This window comes from Rhinichthys klamathensis, unplaced genomic scaffold (genome assembly GCF_029890125.1).
Source record: "Rhinichthys klamathensis goyatoka isolate OS25496 unplaced genomic scaffold, OSU_Roscu_1.1 h1tg000098l_1, whole genome shotgun sequence".
Taxonomy (NCBI): domain Eukaryota; kingdom Metazoa; phylum Chordata; class Actinopteri; order Cypriniformes; family Leuciscidae; genus Rhinichthys; species Rhinichthys klamathensis.
The window spans coordinates 6,487,648-6,509,653 of record NW_026606637.1 but is presented as its reverse complement, the minus strand read 5'-3'; the positions used below and the strand labels follow the sequence as shown (position 1 = coordinate 6,509,653).

Genomic DNA, 22,006 nt, shown 5'->3' with positions numbered 1-22,006 from the left:
GCCCCTACTTCATTGTACCGAAGAAATCCGGTGGGTTACGGCCAATCTTGGACCTGCGCGTTTTGAACCGATCCCTTCACAGGCTTCCGTTCAAAATGCTCACGGCCAAACGCATTTTCGAATGTGTTCAGCCACAGGATTGGTTTACAGCGATCGACCTGAAGGACGCCTACTTTCATGTCTCCATTCTTCCTCCTTCCTCGACACAGACCGTTTCGTTGGTTTGCTTTAGAGGGGAAGGCATATCAGTACGTGGTTCTCCCCTTCGGGCTAGCCCTGTCTCCTCGCGTCTTTACGAAGGTCGTCGAGGCAGCCCTTGTGCCGCTTCGGCTACACGGGGTTCGCGTCCTGAACTATCTCGACGACTGGCTAATCCTAGCACACTCTCGAGACCAGGTTTGCGAACACAGGGACCTAGTGCTTCGGCACCTAGCTCGTCTGGGCCTTCACTGCTGACTTGCCTGCGTCAAATCCAGAGCAAGAGTGCGGTTCCACTGAAACTATTTCAGAGGCTCCTGGGGCATATTGCCCGAGGTGGGGATGGCAACAGGGCACGCTCCGAGTACCAGTTACTCCGACCTGCCGTCGAACCTTCACCCCATGGTTGAACCTCAGCTTCCTACGGGCCGGTGTGCCCCTAGATCGAGTTTCCAGGCATGTTGTTGTCTCAACAGATGCCTCCACCACGGGTTGGGGTGCCATGTGCAGTTGACATGCTGCCGCGGGCTCCTGGACAGGACCCCAGCGCCTTCTGCATGTCAATTGCCTCGAGTTGCTGGCAGTACAATTGGTTCTGCACCGCTTCCATGCATTGCTCTAAGACCAGCACGTACTAGTCCATCCAGACAATACCGCGTCAGTAGCGTACATCAACCGTCAGGGTGGTCTACGCTCCCCCCGTATGTCGCAACTCGCTCGCCACCTCCTCTTATGGAGTCAGAAGCATCTGAGGTCGCTTCATACTATTTACATTCCAGGAGACCTGAACTGTGCAGCCAACAAGCTCTCATGGATTCAGCCTCTCTCCGGCGAATGGCGACTCCATCCCCAGTCGGTTCAGCTGATTTGGGAACAGTTCGAGGGCGCTCAGGTAGATCTGTTTGCCTCCCACGACTCTTCCCATTGCAGCCTGTTTTATTCCCTGACCGAGGGCACGCTCGGCACGGATGCACTGGCGCTCAGCTGGCCGCAGGGCCTCCGCAAGTATGCGTTTCCCCCAGTGAGCCTTCTCGCACAGACCCTGTGCTAGATCAGGGAGGACGAGGAGCAGGTAATTTTGGTTGCGCCCCACTGGCCCACCCGGACCTGGTTCTTCGAACTTGTACTCCTCGCGACAGCACCTCCCTGGCCAATTCCTCTGAGGAAGGACCTCCTTTCTCAGGGACGCGGCACCCTATGGCACCCTCAACCCGATCTTTGGAACCTCCACGTGTGGCTCCTGGATGGGACGAGGTAGGTTTGAGTACCCTACCACCAGCGTTGGTGGCTACCATCACTTCCGTTAGACCATCGTCCACGAGACATGCCTAAGCGTTGAAGTGGAACCTCTTCGTCAACTGGTGCTCTTCTCACCGAGAAGACCCCACGATATGCCCGATCAGTGTCTTGCTTTCCTTCCTGCAAGAAGGGTTGGAGCGAAGGCTGTCTCCCTCCACCCTGAAAGTTTATGTTGCCGCTATCGCTGCACATCATGTTGCAGTTGAGGGTAAGTCCATTGGGAAGCACGACCTGGTCATCAGGTTCCTGAGAGGAGAGAGGAGACTGAATTCTCCTCGTCCTCCTCTCGTAACCTTTTGGGACCTCTCAGTGGTTTTAACTGCCCTGCGGAGTGCTCCCTTCGAGCCCTTGCAATCAGTGGAGCTTAAGTACCTGTCGATGAAGACAGCGCTCCTGGTTGCATTGGCCTCCGTCAAGAGGGTAGGGGACCTGCAGGCATTTTCCATTGACGAAGCGTGCCTGGAATTCGGGCCGGCTAACTCTCACATGATCCTGAGACCCTGGCCTGGATATGTGCCCAAGGTTCCTACCACTCCCTTTCAGGACCAGGTGGTGAACCTGCAAGCGCTGCCCTCGGAAGAGGCAGACCCAGCCTTGGCACTGATCTGTCCAGTACGCGCTCTCCGTGCTTACGTAGACAGGACGCAGTGTTTCAGGCTCTTTGTCTGTCATGGTGGGAAGCTGAAGGGAAAGGCTCTCTCCATGCAAAGGTTGTCTCACTGGATAGTGGACGCCATATCTTTGGCATATCAGCAGCAAGGTCGACCGTGCCCCCTTGGTGTGAAAGCCCACTCCACCCGGAGTGTGGCTTTCTCTTGGGCTCTAGCGCATGGCGCCTCGCTAACAGACATCTGCAGAGCTGCAGGCTGGGCGACACCTAACACATTCGCGAGATTCTATAATCTCCGAGTGGAGCCAGTGTCCTCTCGTGTACTCGCTTCAACTAGCCAGTAACCAGAATACGCTCAGGTGTCTTCGCTTGCTCGCCATTCCACTCCACGAACTGGATACGTGCGATATTCTCCTCAGATGAGTTTCCCCGAGAAGCCCTGAGTTCCTCCCCCACTGTTGACATCAACGCCAAGGTTATGCCCCCGGCAGCTTTCGCAGTTGGCTAGGTGCCTCCTTGTGCATGGTTCCCCCGCTGGGTGACCCCCACATGTGTATTTCCACTGTAAGCCTCCTTGAGCATGTGTCTTTCCCTTGGCAAGCCCCTTGCCACCCCTGGAGTTGAAAGATTCCACCCTACGGGCTGGACACTCCAGTGTTCTTCCGTATGCTACCCTCTCTCGGGCCATCCGTGTATTCCTAAGACCTCCCTTCGGGCAGGCATGGTTTGCATATTTCCACTGAGAAATGCTCCCTAGTGTACCTTGGTATTCCTGTGTTAAGTGGGAGTCCTTCGTCCGTGCCAGTCTCACGACAGGGAGCTCACATTTACGCAGGGCACTGGAAGACAGCCGAGAGGTGGCGTGATTAGACTGGTACCCCCATTTCGTCGTCATTTCGACGTAACTCGAAGTGACTACGAAAGGGAACGTCTCGGTTACGTATGTAACCCTCGTTCCCTGAGTAGGGAACGGAGACGTTACGTCTTCCTGCCACTTCCGCTGTTCCGCTGGAACGCCGAGCTCAGTCTTGGCACCTCAGCAGGGAAACATGTCTGCATTCTGCCAGCGTTCTTCCTTATATACCCACAATGTGGGGCGGAGTTACGCTATACAAATTCCACAGACCCATGGCATTTCTTTGCCATTGGCTCGTTTTTTAACACTCGAAGGTGATAGGCTTCTAAGCGAAACCCCCATTTCGTCGTCATTTCGACGTAACGTCTCCGTTCCCTACTCAGGGAACGAGGGTTACATACGTAACCGAGACGATTTTGTTACACAACTTTTGGGTCTGCTAAAAATGGTGTACTATAGGACTAGACTGAATTTCATCTGAAAAAAAAACTCAACAGTTAAAGGGACAGTTTACCCAAAAATGAAAGTTTTGTCATCATTTGCTCACCTTCATGGCGTTCCAAACCTGCATTACTTTCTTGATATTTATTAATTTAGCAGATGCTTTTATCTAAAGCGATATACATATTAGGAATACAACAAGTAATTCATCTTAAAGTGGAAATAAACACAAATCATTCAGAATAGTACAAGTATTTTCTTCTGTGGAACACATAAGAGGACGTTTTGAAAAATGTATATGGAAGCTTTAGCGTTAAGTTCTGCCGGGAAGACTCAATTGCTACGTCACTTATTACCTTCTCATCTATCCAATCGTGTCTAATACTTGCGGTATAAAAGACCAGTACTTACACATGTCTGAGTTCGCAGATGCTGACGCTTTCATTCACCTCCATCCTCCCCACCACCACCAGGATGGTCCCTTCCCCTCCATCCTCCCCACCACCACCAGGATGGTCCCTTCCTATACCTCACAGGGGGTCGGCTGCGCCCCTGCCTTCGTCTTCAGGCAGGAAATGCAGAGTCCGGACCCTCGGATTGCGAGCTATGGACGGGGCCTACGCCAAAGAACTTTATTGCTTGCTGGGCTATCAATAAATGTATTTATTGTTACAGTATTTATTCTCCCGAGTCTTTCTGGTAGAACTGTTTTTTGTCTAAAGTCTAAGGGGTCCAGTGTTGTTGGACCCCAACGTTCTTCAAAATATCTTTTGAGTTCCACAGAAGAAAGAAATTCATACAGGTTTAACATGAGGGTGAGTAAATGATGACAGTATTTTCATTTTTGGGTGATTTACCCCTTTAAGAGATACAGTATAGTAACAATCAACAAATGAGCTTTGGCTTTGAGTTGCTCCACAGGTGTTTGTCAAAGAGCCATAAATGACAGCAGTCTCCGCTGAAGGAAGTAGTGTATACTACTTTTAATTTCTGTAATTACATAAGTGTCAGATGGTTGAGACATATCATTCACTACACAGTAGCATCTTGGAATGGAGTCTCTGCGATCCGGTGGTCAGAAAGTGTAATCGAGACCCCACAACATGACTGTGTATTTTGACCCTTGAGCATCAGGATTGGACTTGACCCAGTCTGATTGTAGGAAGATCCAACTACGACCACTAGAGGCTCTATTGATCTCTCAATGTTACAGGAAGTTCTCATTCACAACATTACTTGAGCCTTGTCAACACAACCAGGAAAGGACAACAAGGCGGATGGAGCATCAGAGGAAGAGCACATGAAAGCGAAAACACTGTTGCTGCATACAGAATGGTAGAAAACAGGTCCATTGACGAATTCGCACATTGCTTTCTCCATTCACTTTCAAACCCCATCCTGGATCCCGCCATTATACTTCCGAGTGCAGACCTTGTTGTGAGAAGCTCTCGTTAGGGGGTAGAGCCCCATCCTGCAAGGAACACAGCGATTAGATCTCTCTCAAAAGCACCGGCCTCACTGGTCTGAGGTATCCGTCTGCACACCGTCAGTCTCACCTTTTAATGCGGCCGATCTGCTCGCACAAGAAGGACAGGTACTGAGTGAGCTTGACCATTCCGATGATGAGCGTGCCCCCCACCAGCGTGCACGTGGGCCAGAGGAGGGAGCTAATGATGGCCCCGCGGCCATAGAGACGTGTCAGGAGGACGCTGTCCTGCTGCTCTGAGGGGTCGTAGTAACACAAAACCTGTGTGTGCGTCTTCAGTCGCTCGGAGATGTTCATCACAATAGTGTGCATCAGCGTGTGATTCTTGCGGCACTTTGGGATGTAAAAACACTGATGGGAAAGAAAGAAATGCATTTACTTGAAACAATTCAGTTCAGCCCAGTTCAATTTGTGTACTACATTTATCATGCTGAGAAAGTACACTGTCATATCTTCTTGGGGATAAATTGTGATTTGATCATTTTACCCTGCATCCTAAATATGTGAGATTAGAATAAGTATGTCCCAAAGCAAAGTATGTTGGAAAGACTATGCGAAAAGGCCCCATGGATGGTCTACCATTTCCGGTAGATTTTCAATAAGTGTGGATCTGTGCACACTAATGGCTAATATTCCCCACAACACATTGTGTTTTGGGGAAGAATTCAGGTCAGAAATACAAACGTGAATAGAAAAGACATGCCGGATGTGTGTGAGACCAACGCCCTGAAAGGGGTTTGAGTTATTAATAATCAATATATAACCTGGTGAAATTTTGTTATTTATGTTATATTCCATCTGCAACAACATTAGGGGATTTGGCACCGGGTAGCTATAACTCAGTTATAGGAACTAGCCACCAATGGTGTGAAAGCCCCTATTGTGAAATTTTATAAAGGTACAAATAGAACATTAGTTAAATGGATATGTTTGGCCATTATATTAAATGTATCAAAATGCATAAATGATTTGCAATGTTCTCCGCATGAAAGACCCTCAACAAAAGCTTGCCTTCTGCTACTCTCAAACGTATCTACTTTTTATTCACAAAACGAGTAAATACTTTTGGCGTGTAATAGAAGTAGGCAAATTGGGAGGCAGCATTAGATAATTACATTAAAATGGCATTAACTGATGATTTGTAAGGTTCAGTACTAGTTTATCCATATATAAGCTAAGAGAAGTCAGGATTGATGTCAAAGAGCACCTTACCCATTTACTTTTCTTGGTTAAATTCACAAGGACTTCTGATCAAGTTACAAATATCAGGGTGATGCAGTTGCTTATCTTAACAAAGAAATAAGCATCAATATTATTAATTAAACATTATTATTGTTATTATTGTATTAAGTAGTTTGTTATAATCTTTTATTTATTTTAAAACTTTTTTTTTAAATAATAGAGATGTGTGCTCTTGCATGTTTCATAATGTGTAAGGCCACAATATGTTGGTTGATGGTACTTAATGATCACATCAGATTTTTACACATTTTTATAAACATGCAAAGAATACATTTCAATAATTTGAAACTCTTACTGACCGGTATACCTTTTGAGGCTACCAGTGACAAGGTGCTGTACACTTTAACAGTGTTTTTTATGTGCTATTTTTTTTTGACATTGTGGTTTGTACACAATGTTTTGTTTGAGTAACCTAAACAATATATTTATTTGGTAACTTATCTAAATAAACTGGTTTTATTCAAGGACAATCAGCCTGACCACATTGGGTTACGCCAACAAATTTTTTTAAATTCAAATTAGGTAAATAGATACTTTAGACAAATGTGTGCTTTTACAACATAGTGTCACAGAAGAACTGCCCATGCAGGATAATGTGATATATCCCTATAGTTAATGACTAGAGGTGCTGTACCTCAGGGTTGGCCTCATAGGCCTCCTCGTTGTATGACAGTCGCAGAACTTTCCCGGTGGAGTTCAGACTGACGTATACCTGAAGACAGGGATACCTGGAGCTCTTCCGGCACTCTGAGCCGCAACTGTAGCTGCAGTTAATCTCAGCATCTATACCGGAGTTCAGTACTGTGCAGTTTGACTCCTCTGTCCAAACGCTGAGAGAGAATAAATAGGGACAGAAGTGGAAAAAAGTCCAGAAATCATTTGTAATTGCATTAAATGCATTTATCACACAGGATGTGCCAAGACAGGATGTCTTCATATGTTCGAAGACCTTAATTAGCTAGTTCAAGTGTGTTTGACTACAGTTGAAATGAAACGGAAAGGGAGGTAGATCTCCAGGAGAAGGATGGAGCACACTTGACTTAATGTGAACCTTAACCTGTGGAGAGTTGTGACCGGTGAAAGGTGAGTTGTTAAATGGCATATCTGAGTTAAAGTCACCATTCCATCAAAGCAGGCAATATTTCCAGACGGAAATGCTACTAAAATGGACACAGCTGTCAAAGTCTTCACGGTTTTGCTAATATACTTTTAAACATGTAAACTGCCCTTTGCAACAAGTTCTGTAGTTAAAGCTGCTTTTATATTTAGCTGTTTCACATTAAGCACAGTATTTGAACACCAGGGACACCCTTTGCACTAGGGTACATATTGGTGATTTGGCTGAATTTGGCCCTCTGATGTGGCGGCCGATTGCATGTTAGTAGTTGTCTTTGTGCCAGGGCTCTTGTCTCCTACTCTATGAATAACAGGCCTTGTGTTCTTTGGCTGTTCCAAAGGCTCAGCTGCCTCTAATTGCCTTTGACTGCAGTGTGTGCCAGCTCTTATCTGTGTGCAATCTATCGTAGGTCAGTGGTATTTGGAAGATTAAGTTGTAATGTTAGCCAATCTGCAATTTACGGTCAAACAAGGATGGAATCTGTTAATGCGTGGTATCAGGGTGGACAGTAGAATTAGTGTTTTACTCATTGATGGTCAACATTTCATAACCAGCTGAGGAGAACAATATCATTTTAACTCAACTTTTGAATGGGGATAAATTACTGAGTGTACCTTTAATTCTATGGTTTCAATGTACTTTTGTACAGTTTTGTTCCTGTGAGGGTGTCTGGTTATTTTTACCTGTCTGAGTAAGAGCGCACCATTGTGATGCCCAACACAAAGTACATCATGGCAGAGCAAAGGATCATGCTGAGGCCTAAGAGAATGGCTCTGTCCTCTCCAGCCTTCAGCGCTGTGACCGTCCTCCTCTTCTCCAAAATATCATACCCACGAATCTTCTGATAAATGGTCCTGCTTAAATTACATAACATAAGAGTCACAAGACACAAGGATTAATGAAGACTAGGTCTGTGCCAAACCTAATGTAACAAAATGTTGCTTCAAGAATCATTTTACTGGTCCTTATCACTTAAAAAAGGTTGGAGGGCCAGAATGAATTAGGTTTGGTTCAGAAACTTAGCCCATGACACAGATACGTGCTACTGTCCTATTACATATGCATAGTTAGTTCCTTTCCAAATATTTAGCTCATGATTCTTTAATCATGTTTTGACAGCAGTCATTGCTTTTGAAGATTATGCATGGGTGTGAAGGCAAGCTGTCTAACCTGTCTATCTTTATCAGTGACCTTTTGATAATTACTGTGAGTACAGTGGTCAAAAGCGTTACAAAGTCATAATAACACACTTCCTGTCATCAGTTTACGTCAGAATCCAAGATTAGTTTGATTATTAAAATGTATGTTTTCTGCTAAATCAGTGCAAAACAGAAGTTAAACGTGATAAATAATGGTGAGTGAATTTCTTTGCATTAAATAAACTATGATGTATTGGTTCTAATGTATTCTTTTCATAAATGTTGCACATTTTCTAGGGATGCAATTGTTGGTAAATATTAGTTGTTGTTTAATAATTAATAATTATTTGTATTATTATTGTTGCTGTTGTTGTAAATGTATCAGTCACTATTTAATTGTGCATGTAAATTTTTTTTAATGTTTTTTTTTTCATTTATATTGCTTTTGTGACGACATCCATTATTCACTTATAGTTAATATTTAAGTAACACTTTTAAACAATTGACTTTAGGTTTTAGTTTTATTGTTTTACTTTTTTTAGACACATTTTTAGATCAGCCATTTATCGGTTATCGGCTGTAAAATGAAATAATTTAATATCTACACATTTTTAAGTAAAAAAAAATATATTTATAATATAATATATTATGATATACATTTATAATCAGAATTGAAGTGTTTTTTCCTAATTATTTGTATAATATTTTTTCACTCTGTACTTAAAATCAACATGAAATCAAACATGCAACCTCCTGTCCTCACAGAGACTCTAGATAATTAAAGGTTAGCATAGTGTTGTCACATGTGGTTTAGTTAGCTAGTTGAGTCATTGTACTTTACCTTCTCTCACTTCCAGATCCTTGAGCTCCTTTGCTTCCAGCCCACAGAAACATTCTCCCAGCTATTCCACTGTGTGCAGCTCTCTCCGAAGCACTCGCAAAAGACTGCAGGGACGACCTGATGGAAAAAACACACTCTTAGTTGACCATGTGCTTCCCTCCACACCGGTTCATCTGCACACTGTTCCTGAACGAAAAGCTGGGTCTTATATTTATAACACAGCCTTCGGAGAATGTTCTGGCTTCCCCACTGAGTTTCAGCTCCTCACAGGTTGGTGAAATTTTACAACTGCAGTATTAAACCAATGGCTCCATGGTTGTTGATAAACATAGTAAGTCCAAAAAGAGAATCCAAATAGAGGAAAAGTAAGTTTCTATAATCCTCAGCAACGAAATAAGTCCGTCTCACATGGTAAGAACCAGTTCTCCATAAAAATAACTCACACCAGGCATTGAACTAAGCATCTTCTCCTTCATTTTCTGCCTGTTGGTTTGTTATTGACTATTCATGGGCTATAATAATGAGAGTAGTGAGCAAGGAGAGGAGGACCATTCACGGCATTGATCCCTTCCTCCTGCCATGGCGGAGAGAGTGAGTGAGAGAGAGAGGAAAGGGAGAGGCAGTGGCGTTCAAAGCCGCCTCCTCCCCTGCACGCTGTTGATGATTGGTATTGATGGAGAGTCCTGTAGCATCAAGGTGACACAGGTGTTTTGGGCCACACGTTTGTGACTGACTGACTGCACACTCCTGCCCTCATATGCTATCCAGTCCATGGCTCATGTGTGTCGTTGAATGTACCCAGAGTCTAACAAGCGTTTAACTGGAAATATAAATGTGATTCGAAGAACTGAGCTTGTGAAGAGCTGATGTTATAGTCCAGCACATGTTGGGATCTGGTCTCTATTGATTTTTAATTCACTCAAAAGATACAATTCTGTTTGCTTAGCCTCATGTCGTTCCAAAACCATATTTTTTGTTTCACTGTATGACTGTTTCCACTGTATTTTTGATCAAATACATGCAGCCTTTGAAAGCATTATATATGAGTGCAGCTGCTTGACAATTCTTCAGGATATTAATTTTTGGACAACTTATTCTTTTAAATCATCACTTGGTCAAAAAGTGAACTATATGTTCCTGCATTCACAGCAGTTGTGTTTCCTGTGTGACCTGGAACAGCCTTGTAAGACTGTATAATGTTTTACTTCTTTTACTTTTTTACTTACTGTGTTCCTTTTGTTTTGCAAAACATTTTTACTTGTAAATGAAGATAAAATAATGAAAAAAATTACGGGTAGTAGTAATAAGAATAATGGTAATATAGTATCATTTAATCTTGGCTAATTATTTATCATATAAGTGCTTAGTGAAATATTAAAGTGAAGGCAGTGCATGAAGTGTGCTTTCACTGTACAGTACTAGTCAGTATTTTAGATTATTACATGAGGTAAAATGAAAGAAAAGGTGGATTTTTAGATGGGTCAAAATGGGAACAGTGATATAGTCTAGTTTTCTATTATGTGGATTTATTTACTTTATCAATATTGTGACCACATTAGTGTGACTAAATTATTTTAAAAATAAAACATTTGAGACTACTTTTATGAATTCACTGATGTATTTCAACAGGTCACGCAAGCACATTGAAACATTTACTTACTTTGTAAATGAATTAAGATATTGATCACTCTTTTTTTGTAGCCTACTAGCCTAAAACGTAATAATAATAATATTTATTTATAGAGCACGTTTAAAAACAGCCAGGGCTGACCAAAGTGCTGTACAAAGCAGAAAAAATAATGTCATGTCAAAACGTACCATGTCAAAACAAATTGTAGTACTGTGGTAAACTGTGGTATGTTTTATTAGCGCTCAGTTGACTGACTGCAGCAATTTCCACTCTCTGCCTGACCTGCCCTCAAAGGTGCACTGCAACATTTTATCTCAAATGAAAGTCTGAAAAGCAACAGTGAGCAAATCTCTGCTCTGCAGTGGAGAGCTGTAAACGTCAATGATGGGAATATTCCACATATCATATTTGTGCATGTTGACTCTCTTTCCTATGCTGAGTGAGGCGGGACACAGGATGATGAACTAGATATGAGGCTGAGGCAGACAGGAAACACTGACCCAAGGAAACCCATTGTCCCCACCTCACCCAATAAAACACCTGCTAAAAAATCCCAGGGCAAAATAGCACTAGGATAATTTTTTTGTATTTTTCATATGGCTGTCTTTAAAAAGCTTGGTATGTCCTGGACAGTTGTTGGTATTTGACCTTCCGGTCACCTTAGCTGGGTAAGTAATGCCTTACAGGGGCCTTTTTTGTTGCAAAAAACACAGACATCTGGCATTCACCCAAAACAGCAGGAATGTTCATCCAATGTGTCCACGCATGATGGGATTTACTAAACCCATATTGTCACCGCAGTGATTTATGAGGCATTGTTGATACTCTACATTAGTTTGGTTGGAATAAAATCAGAAAGAACAGGCTGGCTCAAGCAGTGTTGGAGAGCAAATAACTAAAAGTTGTGATTTTTCAGTATGTTGATAAAAGTTTACCGGTTTTCAAAACAGAAGTTTGTCTAGTAACAAACTACTCCCAATAGCAATGTAGGATTTTTTATATTGTATGTGGAGGTCCTATGCTATAGTGAATCTGTTTGCTCAGAAAATGATTTTCTGAATTCCCGAAGTCCCTGTGCTGCTTTGTATTTATCTTTTTTGCAGCGCAATATTTAGTCAAACACTGCTATTTATGACGTTTCATTGAATTCTAGTTGTATTTTTAGGTATGGGGAATTTGTTCAGAAAATGATTCACTGAATCAAGCATTTGCGCTTTTTTATAGCAAAATATTTAGTTAAACATTGCTATTTGTAACTGTTTTCATCTCAATTAAAATGTTTATGAAATTATTTTTTTAGTCATTTATAAATTGGTTCGTTAGTGAATCAGTCTTGAAAATGAGATCAAATGAGATTATTATTCACTGAATCAGGTGCCATTGCAGCATTTAGGTCTTTTTGTAGCTAAATATTTAGTTAAAAGTTGCTAAATTTTTTTGCTGTTTTCATCTCAATTAAACATGTTTACAAGAATGATTCTATTTTTTTTTAGTTGGTTCACTAATGAATCAGTTTGTTCAGAAAATGATTCACTGATTCAGGTGCCTTTTGAAGAATTAAGTTTTATAGCATTTAGTTATAAATATTTAGTTAAACACTGCTACTGCTTTTCATCTCAATTATATTTAGTTTACATAAATAATTGTAGTTTTTAGTAGTTATTTATTAATTGGTTTGATAATGAATTAGCTTAGATTAGAATCACTTATTCAAGTCCGTGCGACACATTTAAGGATTTTTATATTTTATGAGATGATATTTTTAAGCCATTTAGCATGGTAGAGCAATATGTGAATGTGTTGTTTGAGGGTGGGCTGCTCCTCTGCCTTTAGCTAAATGACTTGCTAATGCTGCCTTCTGGAGGCCTGACATATGAAAATGATAAATAATTATTGCTCTTTCACTTCACAACTGCCTGGATGAAGCCCAGGTGTCTCAGTGCTAAACAACTACAACTAAAACCAGAATTAAAGCACTTTATTCAATTGCTTTCTTCTATTTATAGCAAACATTTTACAAATGCGTTTCAAACAGTTATTTCTAAATCTTTAAGGTGGTATTATAGGGCTTAATTTCCTTCATTACCATTAAGAGAATGAGCGGTACTGTCCAAGTTGCTTTTTTGTGTGTTGTGTATCATTCTCCATGTTGCATTCATTAGCAAAATGATCTCTGTTCACCCTTGTTATTTAACACACAATTACACACCTAATGTTGCATGAAATTATGGCTCTAATGACAAAAACAGAGGTAAACTCCAAAGGACGACGTTACCGATAAGGTTAAAGACAAGCTAAATTAAATGTTCAGAGTTGACTGAAACAATGTGTCAGTCATCAAGCCCATGTAGATATGCCATAATTTGTTAAATTAAGATCGGAAAGACAATAATAACATAAACTAATATAGAGTATTTTCAGCTAAATGTGTATTTGTATATACTGTGTGTGGAGTGACAGGATCATCTAAATTCCTATTATACACCTCTATGGAATACTCTTCTGATTGCGACATTCAGCAGTGTAATATTTCCAAATATTCACCTTCGTCCATGGCAACGCTGGATATCAGGCTCATTTCTCTCGTATCACACTAACGCAGCTGGTGCCTTCTTGCGTCTCAGTTATCGATTGCTGAACTTCAGAATTGTATTACTGTAATATTACTGCAATGTTCGTGTTGATAGGCAGATTTGTATGGGTCCTGATCATGCTTATTGGGGTTAATTTTTGAGATAATGACTTGACTTATTATAAAATACAATCAAATGTATTTTAATGGTGCATTCTGGGAGGGATCAAACTCATTTTAAAGTTAGCAAATCAGTCACATTCTTTTGTGTTGATGTTTAGAAACTAAATTAGGTTGAAGGATCGCGACCCAAACATGTCAAAAAATCACGGCTGGTTAATCATTGGCCATTTACAGGGTTGGATAGATCTCTGTTTGTGCTGAAAACTCCATTCAGTTATTGTTTCAGATCTTGACAACTGTGTTTCTTTTTGTGCTAATTTACTGCTCTCATCAAGCAAACATAATTATCTTTTAATGGAGCATTTTCAGGTCTATTACTCTAATGAGATTTTTATTTTGGAATCTTTCAGTGCTGCTGGCCAGAATACGAACGTTGGAATATAAATATGCTTTACTTTGCACAGCAGATGCGAATACATGCAGACGAACTGGAGAGATAGTCAGGGATAGCGACAAGTGATTGATGAAGGCAACTAAAAAACGAACAACATCACGTTACTCCTCAAACTGTGTAAGTTTATGACATAAATATGTGATTGTGAACTGAATCCAAAAAACCTAGGCTTTATGGAAACAACTTTCGCTTGCTATAACAAGATTTGGTGACTATCCAAAGCACCCAAGTCTATTTATAAAGCTGAATGAATAATTTACTACATGTAAATGGCTCCTGAGGAAATTCCCTCACCATTTACATTAAGAACTACCAGGGATATAAAGATGTTTTATATGGGGTCAATAAAACTGTTCAGGGGTAAATAAGGTTTATTTGGAGAGTGCCTTTCTCGAAAATTAGTATTGGATCTTCTGGCATGACACATCGGATAATTGTCCTGGATAACGGCCACAGTTGTAGTTTTAATTGTCCATTCAACCCTCATCATAGATCGTCAGAGAAAATAAAATCCCAAAGCTTCAAGTCTAATGAAGAGTTCCAGAAATTGACTCTGTAGATGTTCATGCTGATTGTTTTGGAGAGACAGTGAATATGATTTTGATGTCTCTGCGGTGTAATTGCTGTATTAAGAGTCCAAAATTTACACCTATCAATGCCAAACGGGAGTTAAATTTGACGTGGCAAGTGAATAAATCTATTATCAGCCAGTTGGCCGGACACTTTAAGTGAATGACTAATGGGGAGTCGATTTCTCGACTCTTAACTCTTTCCCCACCATTGACTGAATTTTCTGGCTTTCTGTGTTTTCACTGTTATACGATAGGGGGCGCTATTAGGCATACTCTGAAAGATTACTGAATCTCCTGATCAAAACACATGCGAAGAAGATGCCGAAACAAGCAATACCATATGCAATCATATGCGTAAAATTGAACAGCATATAAATCAAAACTGCCTGTTACTGAATGAAATGTCGACCCAGAACGAGCTATAGGACTGTGAAGCATTGGGGGTGTTGATCTACTCCATCTATGTTTTGATCATCGTACTGAATCTGATCTGAATGTAGTCTTTGACAAAAATAAAATTTTCTCAGCTTTTTGCTCAAAATTTTGCTTCTTTATGAAACTTAACCACATTCAAGTGTTGATAAAATGATGCATGAAGCTTGGATAAAACAGTTTTTTTTTTTTTTAAGCAGAGGGTATGTTCTTGTATATATATATATATATATATATATATATATATATATATATATTGCATGTTCAGATATTCATACAATAAAATATTCTGGGGGCCATGAAATTTTTGTGAAAATTATCAAAAACGCCGGCGGTGGCTGGCAACTTTTGAAAAACACTAGTGGGGAAGGAGTTAAAATCCCTAGTATCATCACAGTCTGTGACAAGGCTCTGTTTACTGCATGAAAACACAATGCACAGTCTAAATAGGAGGTGTCACTTAAGTCATTAAATGGCCAACAGTACATGAATGTAAGGCTCATACAGTAGAATATTTCTCCACTGATAGGGAACATGTCAGTTCAATGCACTTTTCAGTATTAGGTGTGTTAGCGTTGAAATTTAAAGTCTGAGCAACTGAGAATATTACTGCCTTGTGTATGAACAGGGTGCGTATCCTGAAGACTTTGGTGTTAGAAGGTCAGCGTCTCTTTCGAGGCTCCACAGCAGCTGGAGTCTGACATCACCACAGCAATACAGAGACATGCTTCACATTTTACTGTGTGAAATTTACAGCCATCGCCGCCACAATTAGCTTTAAAAGTATGAGTGGGAAGAAGGAGGGGGGTCTGGAATCCGGTGCCGGTGGGCGTGTTTGACGAGCGAGTTCTGCTGAACTCTCTGTTGGGTTGTAAATATTGGTTGAGAAGTGTGGTTGAGGTTGAAAGAACAAAATAGAAACTGTGTATTCACTTGGGTTCATTGTTATTGTGTCACAACAGGGCAAATGGGTCATTTGCAGAGCTGCGTGTTGAAAAGATGGTGTCTAGATGATAACATTTATTACCCCAGTAAACACATCCAAGTAACTGCCTTACTCACTTTAGGAACGTGGTATTTCAAGTGTGACACCAGCTGGATGCTATTTTAGGATCCTGATTCAAGAAGAGCAGAATTTAGATGAACATTGTGATAAGTGTAATTATTTGAACATGCCTTTTATTAAGGAGGTCCTTAAATATATTTACAGATCTTTAAGTAATTTTACCAATATGGACCCAGAGTTAAACACAGATCACCATGTTCAACTTTCTATTGTTGGCCAAAACTAGATTGTAGATTTATTGCCAAGTGATAGAGTTTATCAGTCAATATTCGATATATCATTTTTTCAAAGTGATTGTCTATTGTTTATACTGTACGCTTATAATGTTGCTATGCATTTAATGAATTACTGAATCCCAATTATTGACCTTTTTCTAAGTTATTAATGCTTAAGGTTTTAACTTTAATTTTTTACATTCACTTTTTGAATCAAATGTTCTAATTATAATATTATTTTTTAATTAGATTATTTACTTAATATTTTAACATACACTATTGTTCTGTCACGTTTAAGGCAATGATGAAGCAAAAGTCTTTTAATCCAAATAAACAACACAATCCAGGAAGTGATAGCGTAACAGCTTGTACTAAAATATACAAGACAATACCCGACAAAGAACAGAACCAAACTCAGGACTTTAAATACGCTGGTGAAACTAGTTCAACAGAAAACTGAAACAGGTGCATAACTTAATCAGTAACCAAAGGGACTAACAAGGGACTACAGGCAGGGAAAACCAAATCAAAGGGGCCATTTACATGACACCGTTTTCAACTAAAAACGGAAAACGTTTTATGGGTTTTGGTCAGTCATTTACATGACAACAATGTTTTGGGGGCCTGAAAACGCAGTGTAAAGTACAAAAACACGAATTTGTGAAAAAGGTGATGCACATTACGTGTTCAGTCTAGAGTCGCATAGTTTCTTTACAAAGTGACATCGCCATCTACTGGCCTGGCAGCATAATACAGCGTTTTTAGTGGTTTTCGCAGATCCGTGTGAACGGGAATCATTTTGATAATGTTGTTGCCTGTAGGCGAAAAAACACAAAGGAAAAACTTTTCAGTTTTTAGTATATTGTTGTCGTGTAAACGCACCATAAAACACCAACAAACTGAACATTAACCTGACACATACAAATGTTTGGGGTCAGTAAGAGTTAAAAAAAACAATTAATACTTTTTTTCAGCAAGGATGCATTAATAGGTCAAAAGTAACCATAAACACTTTTATACTTTTGTTTCAAAATAAATAAATGCTCCTTTTTCAAATAAATGCTCTAAAAATACTGTGAAGACTGGAGTAATGGCTGCTAAAAATTCAGCTTTGCCATCAGAAATAAATTACATTTTAAAATATATGTTTAAATAGAAAACTGATTATTTTAAATTATAATAATATACCACAATATTACTGTTTCTACTGTTTTTCCCCATCAAATAAATACCGCCTTGGTGAGCATAAGAGACTTCTTAAATATATATATATATATATATATATATAATTTTTTTTTTTTTTTTTTAACACCATCTCGAAAATAAACTTTAAATAAAATACTACACAGATATTACACAATAATACATTCTAAAATTTCTTATAAGTTTACCTTAAATCAGGCATAGTTAAAACTATGGATGTGTGTTTTACTTCTTTTTGCTGCTTTCATTATTACTTATATAACATTTTTGTTAAATATTATGTCAAATTGACGCGGGACGTCAAAACACGTGACGTAACCGCGTAACGCGCATGCGCTGTCGCCGCGATATGGCGCATGCGTGGTAACACATACGTGACGTACGTACGTGACGTATTGTATATACGTGACGTCACCGCGCTACAGTCTGCAGCGAGGAGTACTTGGATAACACAGCGCTCACTCACATTCTCCGTCTTCATTAGTTTACGATCTCTGTCACTCAGTCATATCCCTTACAGTCTATGGTCATATCTCTAATACTTTCTTAGACAGAACTGGTAAACAAGGAAAGTAAACGGTATGTGAAAAAGTAAAGCGTTTGCTTTTATATTATTTGTTACAGAAAAGGCAAACAATCAGGCTAAAATACTTTCTCATTTACCGTCAACATTCAGCAAATGCGCATTTACATAATTTAAACAAATCTCTTAACATCTAATAAACATTTAATTTCACAAACCTTGCAGATTTAATCGAATCTAGCTGTGATATCTTGTGAAGTGTGCATTTGTAGCCTGCATAAACGTGTTACTGCGAGTGACGGTCGGTCCGCGCGAAGTGAGTGAATGCGAACAGACGATCAGCTTCACAGAAGACGTGATCGAAAAACTTTAAATTCTTCATTTTAAAATATGCTGTGCTATATCCAGTTGTCCACTGTCTCATATTCATATTGTTTTCACTGTGTGCTGTATGTAAAATATCGTTGCCTTGTCTTTATTTGAAATAATATGATTACCAGTGCGCTCCAAATTACTGAGTGCCCTGTTACAGTGTTTACTTCCTTTTTATTCACATATTCATATATTTTTAAACAATTACTTTATTTGTGAAAAATAGTGTTATAGGATTGGAGATTCAAGAACTTGCCATCTAAAGTAGCCTATAAGCATGTTTATTTTAAAGATTTGTTTTCTAATTTATTTCTAATTTATTAAAAATTGATTAAAATACATAAAGTGTGTGTATATATATATGAAATATCGGCTTTATATCGGCCACCCTACTCTCTGAAATTACCCCCCCCCCACCCCCACACATTCGCACGGAATAAGCAAAGCTTGTGATTTTACTCAAATTTACTGACTTATCTCCCGGATATTATGTCAATAGGCTATTGCTTGGAAATGTCTTGTAGTTATAGGTTCAGCTGTATGATATATTATAAACAGAAGAATGTTCCTTACCACATGCTGCTATACATGTCATTCATCTCCATCTAATCATTCTTTTTGTTTTTGCTCTTATGATGGTTTTCAGCTTTCTCTTTCTGCAAATTGTATTTGTATGGTGTATACCGATATGACCCAGTACCCAAAATACCGACACATTCTCATCCCAAGGCGTCATCTAACTGACACTTTTGACCATGCGTCAACATGCCGACGCACATGGTACCCCTTAAGCGTCAATATGAGACGCTTATCCTCGGGCGTCATCTAACTGACGCTTTTGACCATGCGTCTAAATCCGACGCACATGGCACCCTTTAGCGTCAGTTAAATGACGCTTCCGTTATGGGTAGGTTTAGGTCTGGGGTAGGGTTAGGGTTAGACCACTAGGAGGCCCGTCTCATATTGCCGCTTAAGGGGTACCATGTGGGTCGGCATGTTGACGCATGGTCAAAAGCGTCAGTTAGATGACGCCTTGGGATGAGAATGGGCTGAAAATACTATCAAAACACTCCAACTACTGAAAATACTATCAAAACACTCCAACTACTGAAAATACTATCAAAACACTGTGCGCTTTTTTATCCATCTTTTACGAAGAATGGAGGCTGCCTCCATTCTTCGTAAAAGATGGATAAAAAAGCGCACAGGAAACAAAAACCTTGAAAAAATTATAAACGACCCCGCCAAATCACAGAGATGCCGATTCGCACGGGACTAATATTATCACAGGACCTCGGTGTCCGGCGAAATATGGTAGGTTATTTGCGTGGGAATTTTTACTTTACAAGTTACAGACATGGCCGATTCGCACGGGATTAACATCACAGATAAACTCCGCAATTATTACAAATGACTAGAGGTCACCAGGTAATACTTACCCCGTGCGTATAGGGCTTAAGTTCTTAAATGCACAATGTCTCACTTTATCTCTCACACATTAAGTGTGTTAATGGATGAATCAGTTCTCTCATACAGAATTTGCACATCAAGAAGAAATGATGGTGCCCATGTTGTACATTGTATTTTATTCTGATCTCCCTGTTAGCTTAGCAAATAAAATTCATCATAGATGACTACACCACACTCTACCTACCACCAAAGACATCAGCTTCAGGTCAGGTTGCAAATATTTGCTCAGCATTGAACGAGTGGCCACCAAAGCTAATTTCCTTTTTCCACATCAAGACTATAAATCCTTCGTCTGTGTTTCAAGCTGTTTGTCTGCTGCGCTGCGTTTAGAAGTACCTGAAATCACAAAGGCTTCGCCGGCAGGTATGACAACCGTCGCATTCAGCATCAGCCATAACATGGGGCCAGTCATGTGCCAGTAGATTATTTAACAAAGCAGACTGACTGGCCGCGAGAGGTTGACATGCCACTCAGGGAGAGCGCAGCCCGTCCGTTTGTCAATACCATTTGGTGTGAGAAAGCGGAGAGCTCTCGACAGCAGCCATCAATTGGTGAATGTAAAACTTGCTGTTTTCCTCCAGCTCTGCCACTGGTCAGAGATCCAGTCAGCAGACTGTTAATCACACTCACTCAAGCCCCAGCCGCAGGGTAATGACACCTAAACAACAGGAATAAATCACGAGCACAGGAAACAAGTCATGCTGCTAAATTTGAACAAACCAGGAACCGATAGGACATCTGTTTTACTGTTTGCACTCCATTACAGCAGTGGCACACTCAGATGTGGTTGTAACATTAATGCAAACATTATTACTTGGACTGTGAATTAAGTGATATGCTGATTAAGTAATCAATTGAATCATAACTAATTGCATAATTCATAACACATATCAATATTTGTTCTGAAATGCCTGAAAAAGAATAGATGTTGCAAAAAGCTTGTGCTTTATTGTGTATACATGTGTATACTGCCGTTCAAAATGTTGGTGTTGGTAAGATTTTATTTTATTTCAAGGTGGCATTTATGTGATCAAAAATACAGTAATAACAGTCTGAAATATTATTACAAATAAAAAGAACTGTTTTCTAGTTTAATATATTTTGAAATTTAATTACAATTTAATTTAATTGTCATTTATTACTATTGTTACGGGTGTGGTGCAGGTTGAAGGAGAGGCAGCAGTCAGCAGATCAAACTCAATAATCTTTACTGAATAAAACTTAACACAGGAATCCAGGAAACATTTACCACACCAAATACAAACGTACATACGAACGAGAACCGACAAGGAGTGAGGGAGAACACAGGGTTTACATACACAGAGAACGGATCAAGGGAACAAGACACAGCTGGGGCAAATTAACTAGACACAGGTGAAGGAACTGAACACAAACGAGGAGCGGGAAAACTAACACAGGACTAAACCAAATCACAATGACGGGGGGAAACACAGGACACACATGTAACATAACGCCCCCTCCAAAAAGGCGCGTCCTCGCGCCGTATAACTTCAAAAGGGGTGGGGGGGCGGGCGCCCTGGAGGCTGACGAGGGCGTGGCCTACCCTGAGCAGGAAGCCTCCAGGGCGGAGCAGGATGTGCAGGAGGCCAGGGCGGACACTTTCCCTCGGGCGGCCAGGGTGGAGACTTTCCCTCGGGCGGCCAGGGTGGAGACTCTCCCTCGGGCGGCCAGGGTGGAGACTTTCCCTCGGGCGGCCAGGGTGGAGACTTTCCCTCGGGCGGCCAGGGTGGAGAGGCCACTTCAGGTGGCCAGGGTGGAGAGGCCACTTCAGGTGGCCAGGGTGGAGAGGCCACTTCAGGTGGCCAGGGTGGAGACTGTCCCTCGGGTGGCCATGGTGGAGAGGCCACTTCAGGTGGCCATGGTGGAGAGGCCACTTCAGGTGGCCATGGTGGAGACGCACCTTCGGGCGGCCATGGCGGAGACGCACCTTCAGGTGGCCTATATCCCCCCCCCAAAACTTTCTTGGGGGGGAATCACAGGCTCTAGGACAGGCTCTGGGACGTGGACAGTCTCTGGGTGGGCAGACGGGACGTGGAAAGTCTCTGGCTGGGCTAGCAGTGAAGGCCCGGCTATGCTGGATGGAACCAGCGGTGAAGGCTCAGAAGGGCTGGACGGGACCAGCGG

At 40.9% G+C, this 22,006-nt stretch overlaps 1 protein-coding gene across 5 annotated transcripts in view; it reads right to left on the bottom strand.

Moving 5' to 3' along the window:
* Nucleotides 1–4,363: 4,363 nt before the first annotated feature.
* The window catches only part of si:ch211-247n2.1 (calcium-activated potassium channel subunit beta-2), a 30,522-nt gene continuing 12,879 nt past the window's right edge, over nt 4,364–22,006 (bottom strand). The window contains exons 1-6 of one of the 5 annotated variants that reach the window (XM_056252814.1): nt 20,198–20,360; nt 9,230–9,346; nt 7,933–8,106; nt 6,767–6,962; nt 4,961–5,241; nt 4,364–4,875 (exon numbers count right to left, since the gene is read on the bottom strand). In XM_056252814.1, coding sequence (XP_056108789.1) covers nt 4,791–4,875; nt 4,961–5,241; nt 6,767–6,962; nt 7,933–8,106; nt 9,230–9,346; nt 20,198–20,256 — 912 coding nt within the window. In that variant the 5' untranslated portion in view covers nt 20,257–20,360 and the 3' untranslated portion in view covers nt 4,364–4,790. Of the gene's footprint in view, nt 4,876–4,956; nt 5,242–6,766; nt 6,963–7,932; nt 8,107–9,229; nt 9,347–20,197; nt 20,365–22,006 lie in introns of those variants that run through there. The other 4 variants (XM_056252815.1, XM_056252818.1, XM_056252816.1 and 1 more) reach the window with 4 other exon arrangements.